This window comes from Tribolium castaneum, chromosome 3 (genome assembly GCF_031307605.1).
Source record: "Tribolium castaneum strain GA2 chromosome 3, icTriCast1.1, whole genome shotgun sequence".
Classification (NCBI taxonomy): Eukaryota; Metazoa; Arthropoda; class Insecta; order Coleoptera; family Tenebrionidae; genus Tribolium; species Tribolium castaneum.
The window spans coordinates 13,706,556-13,727,669 of record NC_087396.1 but is presented as its reverse complement, the minus strand read 5'-3'; the positions used below and the strand labels follow the sequence as shown (position 1 = coordinate 13,727,669).

Here is a 21,114-nt window from a genome sequence, read left to right as displayed (position 1 = left end):
GCTCTGGCATATTGCTATACATAACAGAATTAAAAGCATCAGCGCAATAAATGCTTCCCCTTTATCTAATCTAATTAAATGTTTTCGCTTCAAGAATGTTTAAATGTTTTAAATCCTTTTTAAAAACTGTCTCTCATTTACGACAAGGACTGAAAGCCTGGACCCCACGTTAATGAAAATAGAATGTTTCCTTTTTTTCCCCGAAAGGAAATATTGTCGACTTCGGTCTTTCTGTATTAATGGATGAAAGGTGAACGAGTGGGTTAGTAATTTTAATAAATGAAGATTAGAGATAAAATATTCTGCTGGTGGCCTGGCTGTTCCTGGTCGTAAATAAATTAGGCCCGGTTGGCGCTCGGCCAGGCTGTGGCACATTTCCTAGACAACACTCGAGGGATTTCCTTAAAAAACCCGACCTGCTCCTCCTCTTACTATGTATAGGCGCCTAAAATCCACCCCTCCGAGTGTTAACATAAAACCTCCAAATTATCACCTCGCCTCGCACATTATTATTACCCGCTCTAAAACAATACCCGCCTTAATTGCAAATTCTTCGATTCGCAAGCAAAATACCTAGAAAATACACTGTCAAAGCATAATTGTGCTGTCAATTTCTTGATAAGCGTTTTTGGCATTTATTTATTTTATTTAATCTACATCTTGTGCAACGTGCATTTTGATATTAAAATAAATTAAATTTCAATTCGATAGGCGCATTGTGGATCAAGTAATGTCACAGGCAATTGGGCAAACAGTATTATTTCCATTAAATTATTGCACAAAAAAGCTATGTTTGCAAATAGGCTCCAAATTCCATTAGTGGTTGAAATAGATCATTATGTTTCAATAGACTGTTATGTTCAATTCGTGTATTTTATGTCAAACTTGGCTTAGGAAAAGTGACAATTTTTTTCTAGGTTAAATAAAATTACATATTTAGTATCTACGAGTGGGTTGTTGTATGTTGTATAAGATAGAGTTTAGTGGTAAATTTGGTGACAAAAGACTCACGATATTTAAGTAACAATTAATTGTGAAAACGACAGATTGTAATATAAAGTTAAGTTTTTCTATGTTTTTAAAATAAAACTTATTAAAACTTAAAACAAAAGGTGCGTTTTTAATTATCCCGGCGCATCCACCATTTTTAAAGTATTTGGACAATTGATAAAATTGCTTGTGACATCGATTTATGGATTTTGTAACGCTACTAATTCAATAAAACTTTTAAAATAGTATTTACTATTTTCCTTTTGTAGCTCACTATAAAGCCATGATGAATTTTATATATTTGTATTAAATATTTTTTTGTCGAAATGCAGATGTGAGACCAATACTGCAATCAAAATATGCCTGTTTGCATACTCTATGTGATATAGGTCCGTTTTAATTATTTTTATTAATTAATTAACTAAATGTATGGGTTTTGAAATTTGCTGTGTAACATATTCTGTTGAATTGTTTGTTATATTTGCTTTAAAGTTTCTTGAGCTTGATTTTGCTTCTCGCTGTCCTACCGTTTTTCCGCACGTTTTGCGCGAAATTAAAACAATATTTGCCGAAAAAAGATGACGGACCAAAACAAATAACAGCAAATCAGTCCAGTTTCCAATTTCGTTGTTGGCGTTTGTATAAAAAAAGTGTCGTGATCCCGTCAGACATTTAACCGTGAGTCTGTGAGAAAATAAGCCTCAAGAATCCCGCCTGCAAATCCTAGAATTCATCGCATTAAGTGTTGTTACAAGAGTCGGATAAAGCGAATCTTAGAAAGACAACTGTCACATCAAGCAAAGATCCATTAAGACTTCCAGCATTGTATGTCATGACGTCATATCGTAGTAGCGCCATCTATTACCTTAAGTGACAGACTAATGCCGCGAATTTCAATTCGGTTTTTTGTCCCGTTAACATTGTGTTTCTATCCACAATAGCACTTAATGCCTTCGATATAAACGCTTTTCATTTTAATATGACGTTTTCCATTTCCCACTTCAAACGTTTCCATGATGAATTTACTTGTCTGCTCTGTTCTCCCCATTGTTCTCAAACACAGACGTATTTAGTTTTTAGACTGGATATTAAGTGTTTTGTTATTTGTCGGTGCCGAATTTCAATATCCCCTTCGGCAAACAACACACTTTAAATTAAAAAATTAGACTAATCAAATGGTGGATTCACCCGGAACAACACAAATTGAGAACAGCGCCAAATGAAGCAACGTGAACCGAATCATCAAACACTGTAAACTTTGCCGCTAAAAATAGGCAAACAAGCAATTATTCACAATTCACGCCGAGTTATTTATTTTTTTACCGATTCGAATCAATCGCTGTTTCGCATTTTAAATGATAACTAATTTACAAAAGGAGTTGCAATTAAATAAATAATAAAACGGGCTGAAGGTGAGTGATTATAAAGCTAAAAAATCACGTTCCGGTTTAATATCATTATTGGCCCAGGGGATTGCTCCAAGTGACAAAGATAATGGTTGCAGTTTGCGGAGAACGGAAAGAGATGTCGAACGTGTATTGGGGCAGGAGCTCATTCTTCTCGTTGCGAGAAAAAAGGATATTTCAAGCTTTCAATATAGGCAGGCGTTGGGCTATCAATCATTTATTATTAGTAATCGACAAATAAGGCTAATGGATGAATCACTACAAAATTTCACTTTTTCAGCACACCGCGGCAAAAGTTTCAGCTAACTTCTTGTAACGAGATATTTTATAGTCTGACGAGGGTCGGGGCCGAATGCGGTTTTTCCATAAAAATTTTTAATAATGGCCAAAGCAAGTAATTACAAACATTTTCGGTCTTGATTTATGTGTACAGAGACTCGAATTATAATTAAATCCAGTGTAAACCGATGTTGGCGAATTTTCCCATTACACTCAACTGCACTAAAAAGAATGTTTTATTAAAAATTCTCCAAATTGTTTACACGCTCGCGCCGAGTAAAGCATAACAACATTTCCTCAGATTTCGCCGAAAAATCTATAGTCCAATTTAATGCAGGCGAAAATAAATTTAATGTTCCCCTGACAAAAAGGGTGATTGATTTCGGCAGCAAAGTGGAAGATTCAGCAACACAATTCTGCAAGGACCGGGAGAAAAATTATATAAGATTGTACATAAAACTTTCCTTTTTGCGAGGGTGAAGTTTTATTGTGGAAAATTGTTTCTAATCATGGAAATGTTTTATACGCTCATGGCGGAGTTTGTCTCTGGTGGCTCAAATTACCGAAAGTGCTGCAGAAGCCGGGCTCATAAACCACTAAACCGAAATGTCGTCAATCTGTTTTTCGCCCCCTCCATAATATACACCATAAAAACTTTCCAAAACGGTTTCACTGATATTGAAATTTTATTGCACCTAGTTCTTAACTTTGATCAATTGATTGTTGGCCCGGGCGAGACAAACTTGCACACGGACACAATAACTGGATTCTAAATCCGACATTCGCAACAAAACGAATAAATTTGGGTTAAGGAGAGTCGTCCGAATTCGATGAAGAAATAAACCCATCAGCTTTTAGCGAAATGAAATCCCAGAGGGCCATCGGGCTTCACTGCAAGAATAGTGCGTTTATTTACTTCAACTCGTTATTCTTAACGACCAGCATTGGATTAAAAATGTTTCGTTGTCCTCGTTAGCCGGTAAAATATTCCGTGATTAACGACCAAGTGCTGAAGCTTTTAGCGCTACAAACTCTTCAAACAGGATTAATAACACACACAACCTAACTTTGGATTATTTAGAATCCAGTTTCATATTAGCCACTCTTTTATTTTTATACTTGACGACTCCTTCTTCTAGATTACGCTATTTATTTAACTTTCCGTTATTCCGGACTGTTAATTTCGCCGTAACTTTTTTACTTCTTTGTCCTGATTAAGTTGTAGATTTTTTCTGTTTTACTGACGCAAGCAAATGTGCTTTCATTGTTAAAGCGATGTCGATAAGGCTGTGCGTCCTCCAATGCCATTATGCACAGGTGTTACCTGTCGAGGCACATTGTCTGGCCTACGACATGCTAGTAATGTCTGCAATATCTTCTTGTATAATGTCGCCATTTAGCAAAAATGTTCATTCACCTTCCCCGTACTTTAATCTGGCACTCTAATATTCAAACAAATCGCATTTTCAAGAATTGTTACTGTTGCTGTTTCCTTCTTAAATCCAAATTACGGATTTGAAAAAAAAAATAAAACTAGTGAAAAGCTATAAGAAAGTGAGAATTTTGGGCCGCATTAATGGGTGCAAATATGTGGCTGGGAAAAGGGTTTTCAAACCGTTCTGCTTCGGTGCGAATATTTAATGAATGGTTGAAGAAGACTGACAAATTTCTGAGGCTCGAAATTTAATTATCAGATAAAAAACAAGCCAAATTGATTTTATAATGAAAACGGGTGACTCCGCCCTTCCATTAGTCTAAAAGAAATTCGACGTTTCATTTTGCACCTTCTGGCTACTGGCGCACTAAAAAATGTGTTCCTTAGTGAACACTGCGGCTAGTTGGAGTAAATTTCATCAGCATCTAAACGAGTTACCCTTCAATAAAGGAAGCGATTTGCGGTAAATAGAATGGAAATTTTGTTTGTTTTCTGGTGGGTGTAACAGGTCACTGATTAAATTGTCTCTTAAAAGGTCGATTGGCCTTTAATGAGTTAAAGCAAAGCTCGATTTTGGACTTTTTGCGGGAAGCTCAAGTAAATAACTTTTACCAAAATTATTTATAAGAAATTTCATTAAGAGAACGGGTCTTAACCACGAAAGTAATTAATCAGACTTACGGTCCTTGCCATTCCATCTATTAAATTTTAAACGCTTATCAACACCAATTACACCGCGAAAAATTACTTCGCTCGTCACATAGATTAAAACAATTCGGGGATAGTTTGGGAATATTCGGAGAAACCTGCATGCAAGGAAGGAGCTGGACCTGAATGTCAGAGCGGATATTGATCTTGCAAGAATTTAACATCATCTCGAGGAATGTTGTTATCTAACACAAACTATTCAGGTGCGTGTTTGTGTAAGTGCAGAATAATGCCGAGAATTTTGTTTACACTTGGGCGAGGGTAGACGTTCGTTGCAAAGTAACACTTGCATATAAAATAATTAGCCAAGGGAACGGTGGGTGCTTCAGCAAAAAGACGGAGCTTAATTGAAGAATTCATTAAAATGTAGTGCAAGTGAAAGAGGATAGCAAACGTGTCTTTGCAAAGCTTCTGTCTAGAAATTAACAGATACTTTATAGTAGCGCAGGCTGTTGCGAAAATGTCATTAAACCTGGGTTTTATGTGTTGTTCACTTGTAATCACTGCTAGATAATTCGCACTCTATTGCCAGCAGCTCGGATGGTATTGTTGCGCAAGAAATGTAATTTCCCTTCATATTTATCACTGCATTATTTTAATTCTGGCACAATTCCGTGCATTTTAATTATTACGAGGATTACGAATCGAGATAATGGCATTCCATTTCATGTAGGTATTATTGCAAAACTTTAACAAATACCATTTTAATGCTGTTATTGGTCTTGAATAACTGACGGGTTTTAACACCATTAACGCTATTTAATATTCATTCCATAATCACGTGCAGTCTTTCCTGCTATCGACACTTAAAGCTCCCTTGCTTGGCTTTATTATTGAATGAATGAAACCAGTTTTTATCCAATTTTATATCTCGTAATTTAGAAATTTTGATTCATGAGAAATATTCATTAAATTTTTCAGTGGATTTTTACTACCGACGTTTGATAAATCACTAAATTTCTTGGGATTCTAAAATAGCACTACTATAAATTTTTGTCATAAAAATGATTCATTTGGTTTGTAATACATTTGCCAAAAATTCACAAAAACAATTTGTTTTACATTTTATGCAGATTAAAATCCCGAACTTTTTTGAAAAGTGGGGCTTATAACTTATAACTAAAGTATTATTTGTTAAGTTTTTAACTACATAAAATTGTAATATACATGTTTAGAACAGCTTAGCGATAATTGAAATACAATAAGTAATTGCTAACTCAAACTGTTTTAGATTCATCACTATTTTAACAATGTTAACTTTAGTGTAATTTTAAAATTCATTTTCTATATTTTTATCGTTTGTATGGGCCCATATCGGGTTCACTAAATTCTCGCCAAAGCACTCGTTTTACTATAACTATAAATTTCTTTTATGTTAAGTAACTACCCGACAAAGTCATGAATACACGAAACCTTCAAATATTATTTAAAACATTGTTAAGTACTAGGTGAAAGTTATTCTTTATTTTGTAATATAACATTTTAAATTTAACGCAAGAATTATGACCTTAGCAGGGTAAATTTTCTCTAACTGTCTACTTAATTTAAACCTTTTTATAGTGATAACTATTATTTTCTCATTTAACTCTTCGGTCTCTTTAATTTAATATATAAATGTATAATTTAATTGTTAATAAATTATTTCTAGATTTTGGGCGTGTTTAAAGATACGTCGTGGAATTAATGATATTTGTATTAGAAAAATTTTGTACCGCTTTAATTATTAAAAAAATTGTAGAATAAATAATTGAACAGTCATCGAGTACTTCTTGATTTATTCTTTGTAAATCAATAAAAAAAATGCGAGAATTATGACTTCAGCAGGGTAAATTTTCTCTAATTGTCTACATAATTTGCACCTTTTTATGGTGATAACTAATATTTTTCTATTTAACTCTTAGGTCTCTTTAATATAATTCCTTGGTTAATAAATTTCTTTAATCTTCCTTTAGATGTGTTTTTCCAGATTGATGCTAAGGTACGTCATGGGATTATTCATGTTTGTATGAAAAATATATGAGAAAAATTGGGTATCTCTTTAATTATTAAAAAAATCGTAGAATAAATAACGGAACAGTTATCAAGTATTTCTTGATTAAATTTTTAAAATTTAAAGCATCAATTTTAGCAACGTAAATTTTCTCTAATTGTCTACTTAATTTGAACCCTTAAAGTGATAACTAATATTTTCCCATTTGACTCTTTGGTCTCTTTATTTTAATATACAAGTGTATAATTTCATTGTTAATAAATGGTTTCTTTATTTTTTCTTTAGGCGTGTTTCTCCAGATTGCTAAAGATATGTCATGGAATTATTGATGTTTGTGTGAAAAAAATATGAGAAAAATTGGGTATCTCCTTAATTATTGAAAAAATCGTAGAATAAATAATTGAACAGTTATCGAGCATTTCTTGATTTCTCCGTGCATAACACATAAAACCAAAGTCCCTTAAAGACTATTAAGGGAATGCATGGGACAAAATACAAAAAAAATCTTATAAACGTTCGTGTTCTTTGCGTCTCCGGGGGCGGATATCCAGTCACCGGATAAGAGGGGAATTTATAATGTCTTAAAGTGTAATAGAAACTTATATAACATGTTCTTGTGACCTCAACCCTTTGTTTTCCGTTTATGTCACCATTTATTTACAACGAGATTGTATCTCTTAAGTGCACTTAAATTTAATTACGCCGGAATTTATTGGACGCGTTTAAAAAGGAGAACAAATAACTCGATAAATAGTGATACATTGTAGCGTTTCAAAAAACAATTCCATTGTCTTCCTGGCGTATTTATGGGACAAATACATTGTTTCAGACGTGCGGGCCTTGAAGGACATGTACATCAAAGTGCCGGAAGCCGTAAGAGTCGGCGATTCCGTGACACTGGCCTGCGATTACGACCTGGAGGCGGCGGCGCTCTATACCATCAAGTGGTACCGGTACGACTCGGAGTTCTACAGGTACGTGCCCAAGGAGTCGCCGCCCTCGAGGGTCTTCGTCATGTCGCACCTCAACGTCGATGTGAGTACATTCCCACTCGATTTTTAATTAACATACAAACGCCGAATCACATCGTTTCAAGGTGGAGCATAATCCAATCCCAAAGCAAGATTGAGATGAGCCAGATGCAAGTAATAGCATTAGCAATCTCGGTAAACTTGAGTCATTTGTAATGCGAGACTTAAAATTCCATGCATATTTTATCTTATGTGCTCCGTCTCTACTAAATTTTTCACAGCATCTCCGCATTTATAAATAAACTGCCACGTCAAACCGCATCGGTAATTTCAGTGACGGTAATTAGCGCCTGTATTTGTCTGATTTAATGGGCAGGAAATCGATCAAACGCCCGGAAAAATCTACAAAATATGCGACAATGCTATGACACAAATTGCCACGAAAACATTTCTGTGTTACCATTTGTAATTAAAATTAAAGTAAAGCAAATCAGCAAAAAGCAAAAAACGGAAAAAACTTGTGGCTACGGCTAAGAGGAGAAGGAAAGAAAACAAAAAAGATGGAGCACTTGACGTTTTGTTGGTAATTGCATCCATTCATCAGGAGACCGTGCGAGACAGAACGGAGAGCAAATCCATTGGTCTATTTATAAGTTGGGTATTAGCAGTCTTATTGAATGTCTCCTAAAATTACGTGTTGTCATGTTACTGGAGTCTTACATTATCTCCGCTACTCTTCGCAGCTCTGTCCTGGATGAAAACCGTTTTCTTGTTGGTGCTCCAGCCCGTGATTACGTTTTTTTAACGTTATTAATCACTTAATAAAATGACGCGCCAAATATCTCATTGCAGACGTACAAAGTTGTTTGTTTGGAGCATTGAGTCAATTCGATATCTTGTACAATAACCCGCAGAAGTTGCGAAAAGTATCGCAGTTGAAAATAAAATTTATAATTGTGTTGCAAACATGCCACGAAGTTCCGAACTAGTTATCATGGCCCGTAGAAGTGGAGGTGAAATGCGATATCGGAAGCTTAGAATTTTAGTCCAACTAAGTTCGGTCATATTGAGTGTTATCATTTCGCGTCATCTTTGTACCAGTTTTTAAATTGTTGTCGTCTCGGAACAACGAGAAACTTTGATTTATGTGCGATTAGCATTTGTATGAGTGCATTTTATAAACGGAATTTACAAAATGTCAGGCGAGCTTTAATTGAAAAGTTGGCGCTTTCTTGTAGCGTGTTGAGCAGCTTGTCTTAAAATAAGAAGTGAAAAATCAGGTTGAAATTTTACGAAAAATGAGTATTTCCTTTACGATCCCGGGGAAACGTGGAGACACAATAAAATTCGTTGACACTTCTGAACTTGATAAATCGGTGTCCAAGCATGGACGAACAAAGGAAAAAACTGTCCTGTGACATATTTGTAAAAAATTGTTTCGCCCTTGAATTTCCTTATAAATTTGATACTTTAAGAGGCGGGTTAGCAGCGTGCGCGTGTGTGTGTGAAATGACATTTATTTCAAGAGCCTGATTTTAAACGACTTCCTATGAAATTTTCAAACAATCCTTTCTGGGACGAATCGAATTTCATTTCTAGATTTGTATAAAATAGGCGTTGTGTGAAATGCTTTCGAAATCGCGGAGAACAAATAAAAACAGCGTTTTTTCTTATTTGTAATGGCAAGATGTCATTCCAACATTACAACAAGATGGATAGCGCACAACTTTACTTTAATCTGGGCTTATTTAGGGAAGAGAAAAGCAAAGACTCGAGTTTTAGTTGACAGTTGAAGTGGCTACAAGTTTTTCCTTGACAACAGTTGATCCAGCGGCCCCTTTTTACCGAGTTTTATACTTTTCCACTTAATTCGGCAAAAAAATTAATTTGGGGTAAAGCGGCCGCAAGAAACGCTTCAAAAATCACGGAAATGTTATTTAAAAATAGCTCCTGTTATTGCGTCCAGTGCAGTGATTTATTGTGTAATTATTTCATAACGTCAGGCTCGACATATGTTGCCGCCATCCACCGGAAACTGAAAGATTAAAGTTTTACAGCGGACCTGCCAGAGCAAAAAACACACTCTGTTAACATTAGTTTATCACCTTCAGGTTTCCTTGAGAAATTTATAGCATGGGCCGTATTTTGCCGGTTTTGCTTTTCGAGCCGATGTTAATTTGCTCCGGTTTTGAAGTTTCATTTTTGTTATGAACGATCGCGTCCCCGAAGATCGATTCGACGAAGAGTCAGAAAGTGTGTGTAAGTGAGTGGAATGGAAGAGCCTCGGGACAGTGTAAACATGCAAACAGGATATGTGTGTGGATTACCGCCATTATAAAAGGACACTTTATCCTGTCCCTTCCGTTACTTATTGTATTTATGAATACACAAATCATACCCTTTATGAGGCCCGCTTTTAAATTAACTTTCATAAAAAGCGCTGAGCTTTACACACTTTCGGAGATTACGCGCCACTTAATGTGAATGTAATGACGGCCTTTGTTTAACATTTGACATTATTACGGGCGAAATATAAAATTCCACGCGGCCGCTTCTCCAATAAATCTTGGCTGAAATTAGGATTTCGGCTCGGCTTGCAATACATCAATTAACGTCTCAACAATTACGAAACAATTAAAGCAGGTTTTGCTTGTAAAATTGCGACCGATACACTGATATATAAATCAATAAGGCTTTTGTGTGAAGCACGAGCCATTTATTTTGACTTAAATTCGTCAAGGATAAAAGACATGACAATAGTCCGTTTACCGTTGTCCTTTATGTCGTTCAGCCTGCTGGGAGCTGTCGACTATCATCAGTCATATCCTGACACTTGACGGGTAAACCCCTCTAAACTGATGGCCTCTCCTTTTGCACTCCTGCATCCTCACAGGTCTCATGCCTCATGCCTCCTGTCAGCGATATCCTTCAATCAATATATTATTTCTCGGTCACATATCAATTATTCTGTTATGTCGAGATAAATTGCCCTTAAATATATGGCCTCGCTTGCCCCAAAAACCTGAAATATTGTATTTTACCGCATAAAGAATCCGAACAATCCCTAAGCCACCGAAAATTATTTCAAGAGGCTGAGCTATAAAATCCCTTTTTCACAAAAGAAATTTCCTCGGTGTATTATTCCTGCAATTCTATCGCTGAATCCGCAAGGACAGTTTGGTTTACCGCCGTGTTAATGATGTCAATTTGTAAATTGCAGGGAACAATATACCAAGACAAAGTCGCTGAAAGTGAGCTTTAAAGGCGGCGCACTACATACAACTGCACTGTAGAACTTAATTAATTTTCCACACTGCAACGCTTTGCATTAAAAATTACAACCCTACGCCAAAATCCGTCTCCCAACATTAATTATTAATGCGTTATTGAAAGAAATACAAGGCGATCGCGTCTCAAATCCTGTTTAATTGAACGATCCAGATACGAGTACACAAAAAACTGGGGAGCTAAAAATTGTTTGAAACCATCGACAAAAGTATTCTCAAAATATTTACTTCCAACAATGGTTGGGAAATGAACACGGTATAAAACCTTCACAATTCCATTATAAACTTTTCAATAAAACACTGACCAAAGCATGTCACACGTATCACTCTGTTATGATGACTGGAATGTATTATTTCACTTTTAATTATTGTTTTCATATCTACCCCGTACAATCAAAAAGTGGTGGTTTCTAAAACTATGTTGAGCTCTTGATAAAATCAATAGGCGTTAACTTGTAACAGTTAATCATTTCCTGCAAGTTACTGAATAATGTTTATTTTAATGTCGTGTTTAGCAAACACTATCTGCTAACAGATATTAATACACAATGTACACAACGTAGTTTAACTTAATGTTGGAAACAGAATTAGGCAGTGTTGGAACACTAAGGGAGGCAATTATTTATTACAATAACGTATTGTCTAAATTACTTAAGTCACTACGAAAAAAATAGCAGTAAATGTACTATTCTATTGTCCTAGTAAATCCAACTTGGTTCTCGGCTATTCAAAAAATGAAAAAATCTCGTTTAATTTTCTCTTAATAAATTCACACACTATTGTAAACCAAAACACGTAATGGTAATTAAACAAACTTTTTCGGCATAAAGCATTAAATGTGTACAAAAGCAAAATTGTAAACGGCAAGCAAACAAATCTAGATCAGTTATTATTAACTGTCAATAATGTTATAGTTATTTATCTCGAATACACAATGAGTGCGTATATTGGGTTTTCTCTTTGCATAAAGACTGCGAATCAACGCTATATTATTATTTAAATGTCCTCAAAAACGGAATAATTACTGATTTTTTTATTAGTAGTAGTAGGAAAGCTCAGCTCCACAATATGCCACCTTGTGATAAAAATTAATGATAGACGGATCCCTAATTGTTTGTCCGAGCTCCATACGGCACAAAGCTGTCCGTTTGACAATTCAAAAAGGCCAAAAATAGATAAAAGTAGACTTGTTCTGCGAAAGCTATGAATGCTGACTGCGCAATATTGCAGATTTCATCAGTGCCGACCAGGGCCGGGATTGAGCCAATATTTCATACGGATATTACCCGGAGCGCGGGTTAAGTTTACAATAAATAAAATCAAGCACCGAAACGTTATAAATTTGTCACTGGGCTAAAAATATTCACAACGCTATGATTTATATCCCCTAACTCAAAACCCGACCATTTTAGATTCCTTAACGTTGGCACCAATTTCTCGCTATTATAGACTGCAGTGGCATAAGAAACGGTTTCCTGTTTCCGCAGCTACTGAAGGATCGCCGAAGTTGGCAGCACCGAGTGCAAATATTATACGCACTGGCACCAACATGGAAATAACAATATTTCTCGGTAATCCGGTTGCGCTGCCATAAAATATACGTCTATAGATTGAATGTTGCAATTGCGGATAGAGATTTTTATTACACTCTCTCTCTGCATGGCTCTGCCGCAGAAAATAACCAAACAGTGCGAGATTCCAGGCGAATATATCAAATGCAGTTGCCGGTCTGTGGCGGAAGATCAACTATACCATTAACTGAATTAAATGTACAGATAATGCTGAATCAAAGCACATAACTTTCCGGATTTTAATCGCTCAACGGAGATATCCTTGAGTGAGTAAAATAAACGAGAAGCTATTATTATGAAAATATATTTTTAAAAGTTATAGAACTGCGTTAAGCCTTTCTGATCCGTTTTAATGCTGAGTAGTCACTGCAGTGGCGTTGTGCACTTTCATCTGCACGCAGCTGTACCATTAATTTTTTTAATGAAAAAACCCACTCTTGACGTAATGGAATTAGCTGCAAACAGAGCAACGAGTTTAGCGCAAGGCCGATAGAAAAAATAATCAAATAATTCTCCGGCGGCGGCGGTAATTATTGATTAAAGCATAAATTTGTTTAATGTAATAGTCGATTTCAGAACCGCAGCGTTTCGCTGTGGTTTTGTAATACATAGAGACACGGAATTTCGCGGATTTTATTTGTAATCAGCGCGACATATTTCAGCGTGTATCGTTGCAGCTCATACATAATATTCACCCAATAGAACACAAGTATAAAATTGGTGAATTATATATTAGACGCGGAGTAATAAAGAACGTCATGATGTGCACCGATATCGGTTATTACAGCACCACTAGAGCAGTATTTTATGCGATTACAACCCCACAATCCTCCCCTAACGCCGCTGATACTGCCACTCTATCACATTGTATAATTGTATATGGCTTGAAAATTAAATTTTGATTTATACGATTAGTTTCAGCGATTATTTGGCCACCCTGAAACTGAAACCGGTTGAAATCTTTTACTTTATTCGCGCCGGGAGGAAGCTTCTATTTATCGCGCTCAAAATGCTCCCAATAAGCCCAAGCTTTTGTAGTTATTTATAGCCAAGTTACATTGCATTCCGAAGCTCCTCGTCTGACAAATTGCCATTAATTAAACAATAAATATTTTTCGGGATTTTTAAGTTTATTTTTAGCAGATGTAAAGGGGTTGAGCCGTTTATTTGCCGGGAATTCGTCTGAAAACAGTTTCATAAATTCTGCTGAGCAAAGTCTTTATTCCCATCGGGATAAGACGACGTCACTCCTACACTTCAATACTAAAACATAGGAGAGAGAGGTTGTGTAGTTGTGAAAACCGCAACGGACACTTTTTTACTCGCTTGATTGATTTATCTTTTTCGCAGACTGTGTTTGTGACTTAGATTAATTAATTTGATCTTTGCTTCCTGAAAACCTCCTACATATAGCACGTCTCGCTTTTTTCCATTAATGCTAAGCGAGAGGGATTCTGGTTTATATCTTGTTAAAGTTTCGTCATCCCTCCAAGCTTTTTGCCAACTTTTGTGTTTCATTTTAACGCTTTTTTCTCCCGCTGTATCGATATTAATTATGCTAAGATAAAAGCGGCCTTATTCTCCACTTTCCCCCAGCGTCAACAAATCAGTTGCCTTTTTTATTTATATTACACAAACATATTTTCATTTATAGACTCGTGCATCAATACATGAATACATTTGCATTTTGTTTATACGCTTTTGAATATTTCATTAATTCCGCCATCAAAATAATATGCAACACCAGTCCTTAACAAAACGTGTTGGGGACTGAAAAAACATTACTTGATTTTATTGGGTCTTCGCGGAATTTCGTGTTAAGTTTATTACACAATAACTTAAGAATTCAATATTGTGCAAAACTTTTAATTCCTCGTAAATTCCGTAATTTCGTGCTGGATCATACTAAAATATTTTAAACAAGCAACCTCTTGATTTGGTATTTCCTAATAACAAGCAAAATTTCATAAATTGTTCTTACATTAATTTGTAAGCTTTATATCTTCCTAATTATTTCGGCGACTTGAGTTCTACAAAGTGTTCACAAGCACGGTTAAATAAGTTCACCCAAATATTAGGCAAACAGCTTTTAAGCCTATTATTGAACTGAGAAGACGTTTTTTCAACGTACTCTAGTTTAAACAAAAATCTGAAACACATAAAGGCAAGATGCTTTACAGTAAGACCGCTCAACAGTGTTGTATTTGCAGTACATGAACAGTTTTATTGGCATTTTATTGATGCATGACAAAGTTATAAAGAACCATCACTTGAAGTTTGTCTGAAGACGTCAAAGGATTTAACAATAGAATTTATTACGTGTAAGTTTATATCAAAGAATGTTTGATATCGTAATACAGCGGAAGTGATTATTATTATTGTCTCGAGTGATTTTTTGAGCAGCAACAGTCAAGATTTGAGCTCCTTTGTCCAGTATTTATTTGTTTGAATAGAGAAGGATTTTCAAGAGTCTCTAGGTTGAATCAAAATTTCAGCCTCGTGTGAAAGTGCTGCATTATTCCGGGTCTAAGATCATGTGTTATTGATTTGAAAAGGCCCACAGTTTATGGTTGCGTAAATTTTATCGGTTTGGTGTTGGGTTTGCGCGCAAAATATTAAGAAAAACTTGTTGAGGGGCACGAGCATGTGTTTGTCTTTGTCGCCAGTTTAATCTAGTAAATATTTTAAGATGATTTTGTGCATTATTAAGTCTGAGAGTGCTTTATTCGCCGGCGGCGTTGTCATCATTTTCCTTCGAGCACATAAGAGCAAGAGGCCTGTTATGACGTCTCTCCTCGTTCGCTTTTCCCCACGCCTGTCAATTTAACAAAGTGAGTTTGACAGTCAAGCAGCGTCGGATAATATCTGCAAGATATCTACTTTAAGGACTTTGTCATTTAATGCGAGCAGACGATAATCTGCAGATTGGGATTAAATTTGTGTAGGTAAAACGCCGTTTGCGGCACATGGGCGAAAAAAGCAACAAGACGATTTTATTTGAAAGATTAGTCGCGAAAGTTTTTTAACGGAAACTGCCGGAATCATTTCAACTTTTCCAAAGTAAATTACATTTTCGGTTACAGTTTGTAAATCCTTCCAAGTCTAAACTGTAATCGCGCAACAATCTGCAACTTTAATGCAGCTGTTTTAGTCCAATTTCGCCTCATAGCCAAACTCATAAAATTAGTAATTACGTCCTTGGAGTTTCGAACGAAGGGACACTTGGCATGTCCGGCGATAAATGGAGACATACATCACCGGATGTGACAGTTTATACTTCTGACGTCTCAAAGAAAAATCGAGATTTTTCTCGGTGAAAGGACGCTTCCTCACTTGTTATAAATGACTGACAGTAAATAAAAACCGTACATAAACGTCTGTAATAAACTACTGACATTTTGTTTGTTATTCAGTAATCGGTTGCATTGACAGCCAATTTTCAGGCGGCGTTTTGTTTGGCCGCCATTTTTACGGCTTGTCATTTGTCTTTTCATAGATGTTTCTTTGTTATATATCGAATGGTGCGATGTGATCAATAAAACTTCCGAGAGAAGAACATGTTTTGTTGATTGGGGCAATAATTGAATCACTCAATGGAAAAATAAGTTTACAACAGCATAACGAGCTTGTTACGTTGAAAGTATAACGAAGTGTATATCCGAAGCCTTTCGACAGCACTTATTTCAGTTATAAGAAAAATTATATTCATGCGGACTTGGTCGCCTGCCGAAGCGTGAATACGTCGGAATTTGTGGTGCATTTTCGAGTTGCTCGTTTTCCCTTCTATTCATAGATAAGGTGCGGGGCTCTTAAAGGCCATTATCCTCCGTTCCGACCAGTCCAATACTGCGAAATCAAACGGACAACCATGAAGGATTGCTCTTTAACTTTCCCCGCTGCAGTCAAGATTTAATAATGACACAAAGCTGTTTCGTTATGCTTTCCGCTTCAATTAAACTTTACGAACTCCTAATAAAGACCAACTTCCTAATTATCGTCACTTTTTTGTAATTAATACATTTTAATGAATGCCTCGTCAAAAATTATATCGCAACCAAGACATGACACAATTAAAGCAAATCTCTTTAAACCGTGCGCTGATTACATCCACAAAAATTACAATCGCCGCTTTTTACATTTTATTATCCAATTAACATTAAACTAGACGCACTACAACGTTACGACTTGATTAAGATTCAAATGGTTACAAACAAGACTCTGAAGTCTATTAAAACACCGTTCAGCTACATTCATTTGCGTATTTTTACTCCCCAACAAACTTAAATAATAATAAAATCCGCCATTTCCCAACTTACAAACACACATTCACTTTCGGCATTTACTGAAATCAGTGTTTACTTGCTTTAATTAATAGATTAATTGGTCTTTTGTTAAACTGTTAACCTGTTCCTTCCAACTTGCCAAAGAACAATTAGCTTTGCTCTAAAGTCATGACTGCTAGTATTACCTCAAATCTATGACGGATATGTCATACCTATGTTCTTTAATTATTGAGTTTTTTGTTACTGGTAGCAATAAAATGTCGATTGTGGTGACATTGCAAAAATGGTGGATGCGCCGGGATAGACCTCGATAAAACAATATTAATTTATTATGCGCGATCGTAATTTTAAATAAACTGCAGTGTTTGCAATAGTCTACATACATAAGATTATTCAAATATGTCCTCACGTTTTCAGTAATTTGCAGACACGCATTAAAACAATTTTGTTGTGAAAAATATAATCCGTCATGAGCGACACTGGAACGTAAATTCCTGTTAGTCCACTCTAATCCAAAAAGCGCAAATACAGTCACACAAATTTCAATTTTTAGAATAAACATGCTTCAATATTGTCGCCATTACGTTTGTAATTAATGTAGACATCAGCAAATCAATAGCTGCACTTGTGTTGGACAAAAAATGAAAAAGGAAAATCGGATTTTTGTAGTATTACTATTGTAAATAAATACTTGAAGCTTCAGCAAGTGCTTGGGGTGTTTGATTTTATAGGAATGTTGGCACAGCTTCCGTGAAATAGAGTACGGAGCTATTCCACACTTGGTTTTATTTTGAGATTAACTGGAAATGGATTTCCAATACATAATCTTTAAAGATAGGGCATAGACAGCGTCAGTGTCGTTATTACAATGTTGAAGTAGAAAAATTATAATACGCCTGGAGAATATGTTCCGTACTTCGCTCACCGTCTTATTACTTTCCAAGTTTACTCTCACATGACATTGACTGACTGTGTAATAAGACAACTCTGGTAACCTACCGATGTGTTGCGTAATTCCGGCAAAGTTATTCCAGGTTTGAAGTTCAAAACAGTCGCGGGACGGATTAAATAACTTCCTGTATCAGATACCGATTAATTAAATTTTCGAATTGTTTATAACGGCCATAAATCGTATTTGTTTAGTGCACGCGGCCGTTTTATACATAAAATCAATTTGTTATAATAATCCACTATCGTCAACAGGTTTAAGATTTATTGGCAGATTTATTAAAAAACGTGAAAAATGTTTCCGGGAACCGTTTACAAGAAGAGGGCGGAATCCGTAATTTTCCGAAAAATCATTTAAGTTTCCGCTTATAAACGACTTAATACTTTAATAAAATTAAATCCTTATTGAGGTATCAATTTTCAATTTCCCCCAGATCCTATCAAAGCGAATCAATCTACAGCCACGTACGGCAATCGAATCAGCATTGAAGAGATAAATTTAACGCCAAGAATAGATGAATTTTTAAGTAAGAGCTATCGGGGCTGATCTAGCAAAGCGATTATCTAGCCCCGCTGTCCGGTAAAATATTATTTCCATTTTTCCAGACAAAAATAAATTTAACAACATCAATTATACTCAATTTGATTTATTGCAAGCTCTGCAACGGGAATATAAATTAATCAGAAAAAGCGCTATTTTATATAAATTCACGGTGCAACCAGCCGACTGAAAAAGCCAGTAAGTGGATGTGTGTTATAGTCGGAAAGTACTTGAATATTCCATTTATGTCTACACAAGTTCATGGCACGGCATACGGTGTACTGTCAAATACTTCCAGAAACAAAGTTAAAGCAGATAATTGAATTAACTGAAGTGTAAGTTTATTGCAACTCGTAACATACAACGTACCTTATCAAAGTTCCACATGTAACCGAATTATATGCAAAGAAAACGGCAATTGAAAACGAATCCCTGCGCTTGCAGTCTATTAACTGCCCCAATATCTGACAAACTTGGAGGTTGTTTGAGTTTTTGAGGCGAATAGTTTTAACAAATTCTCTAAGTCGTAGACCGTAATACAATTGCTCTCAATCAATTCAACGAGAATTACTCGACTCGCTCTTATATTAAATCAATCTTACTATTTTGTTCCTCATTTCCATGACGTTCGCCACAAAAAACGCATATTTTAAAAAGTTTCCTAGTTATTAAATTTTAACTTTCACGATCAGTTAGTAATGCAAATTGTATTCTTAAAAAAATCGAACTTTTTCAATAAGAAGAAAGTTTTGCAAGCTCTAGCCGGCTACAACGACATGAAAACAAATATTATTCACCAGTAATTTGGCATTTCATCGGAATTCGGAGTTTTGACAAGGGATAATTAAAAAAACTTTCTCACACAAAAATTGGGCTCATTTCTCTATTTCTGCAAGTTTAAAACTGTATTAAGCCATAAACGAGACGGGAAGGGAAAATAGTGATCCCTTACGCTACCTTCTGAAATTTGGAGAGAGAATTTCGACACAAATATCAATTAGCATGACAAAAGCTTTTAAATTCAGAACCGTGCTCGTTTCAGCACTGAACTGAAAAGGTTAGCTGCAAATTATAATACTTTACATTCAAAATTTTAGTTTTGAGATATTCGAATTAAAACTTTTAGCATATTTGTGTAATTGCCGGGAGTGCAAAGTCAAGATATGAAACTAAAATATAACACAGCTATGAAACTAATATTTCTTTTTAAATAAATGCAGTGTACACCAAACACTGATGGTGTAATAGACCTACAAATTTGTGTCCCATGTGCACAATAATCATGTCTTTATCCCACTTGTTGCATAGATTACTATCAGGTAAAAATTAAATTAGTAATACATTTTGGTTTAGATAAATTAAGCTCTGCTAATCCAAACTACAAAAAGACTAATAAAATGTTTTTAAAATGCATAATTCAAATAATAGTCAAATTTGAAACGTAGTTGGAAAAAACTGCATACCAAGACACCCCAGAACTTGAAGCGTTTTCGCATAAGGGTTTCGCAAATTTTTTTTTGTTGGAACATTTTAATTTAAAACACGTTGCTATGAGAAACGTGCTTTAAAATAGTGTTTATAATCGATAAAATTCAGATATTAAAAAGAAAGCATGAACAACAAAAAAAAATATCTTCTAAGATAATCACAAAGTCTGGCTTCAAAACATGTTTCAAGTTTTGAAAGTATTTGTTTGCCTGTTTGAAATCATAATTAGAAATAAGCCGGCATTGAGATAATCTTTTAATCGTTTGGTCGGCAACGTACTAGTTTCTTCGGAATAATTACGGTAGTTGTGAGTCTGTACACAGTCGTACTCTAATCTGCTTTAGCTTTCCTTTTTGTTGCCCCGTGAGCGTCTTGACCGGCCTCGAACGTGAGCTTCCTTGCAAGGATGCAGCGAAATACTTAGTTGGTTGTTAAAGGAGCTCATTCTTTGATACACACACGTGATTGGGGTGCCCCTTTGAAATTTCGACCCTTTGTCGGTGGAATAAGTAACTTACAGAGATTCGGTTTATTTAGCGGTTTTATGCAGCCGCTTGAAATTCAATAAGTTAGGGGTGCAATATTAAATAAGGGAATTTTCGACATCAGTGACATTTCTGGCGAAAGAAGAAGCATTCGAAAGGACCGTCTTATGCTGCTCCTGAGGCCGTATAAAGCGAGATTTATCGCTGGCGCAGATTTGAACCGTGGAATTACAGACGAAGAGACTGTAGCAAATAGATTTGAAAGACCAATCCACAAATAGAAATATCGGCTGGGTTGAAAGAACTGCGTCAATTGTGAAATTGGAAACGGCGAAGATGCACCAGGAGCTCCATAACTCGCACACTCGCTCGTATTTAGCAGTTTCGTCGATCATGGACGGCGACAAAATTTTACATAAAGAACGGGATGTATAAATATGAATTCCAAGCTTTTACTGTTTGATTCGATGCATATTCCAAGTCAATAGTAAAATTCTAGAGCTTTGAAGTCCCGGAAAAGAGGGTCGTTTGGGATAGAAAGTTTTATGAGGGTTTTTATATGTTTTTATAAGTTCGGAAAGCACACAAGCCAAAAATTACTTCGTCTGCCACACCAAACGCTAAATTATTATTTACCACAACGCACGCTCTAATTACTCATAATTTTAATCATTCAAATTACATTTAATTAAATAAGAGCCGTGTCAAAATCAGGACTCAATGCAGCGTAAT

General features: G+C 35.6%; 1 protein-coding gene across 3 annotated transcripts in view; it reads left to right on the top strand.

The window, feature by feature from the left end:
* LOC664201 (uncharacterized) overlaps positions 1 to 21,114 on the top strand; it is a 105,594-nt gene that overhangs the window by 49,983 nt on the left and 34,497 nt on the right. For all 3 annotated transcript variants that reach the window (XM_015982190.2, XM_015982189.2, XM_015982191.2), the window contains one exon: positions 7,638 to 7,843. In XM_015982190.2, the coding sequence (XP_015837676.1) occupies positions 7,638 to 7,843 (206 nt within the window). The remainder of the gene's footprint in view (positions 1 to 7,637; positions 7,844 to 21,114) is intronic.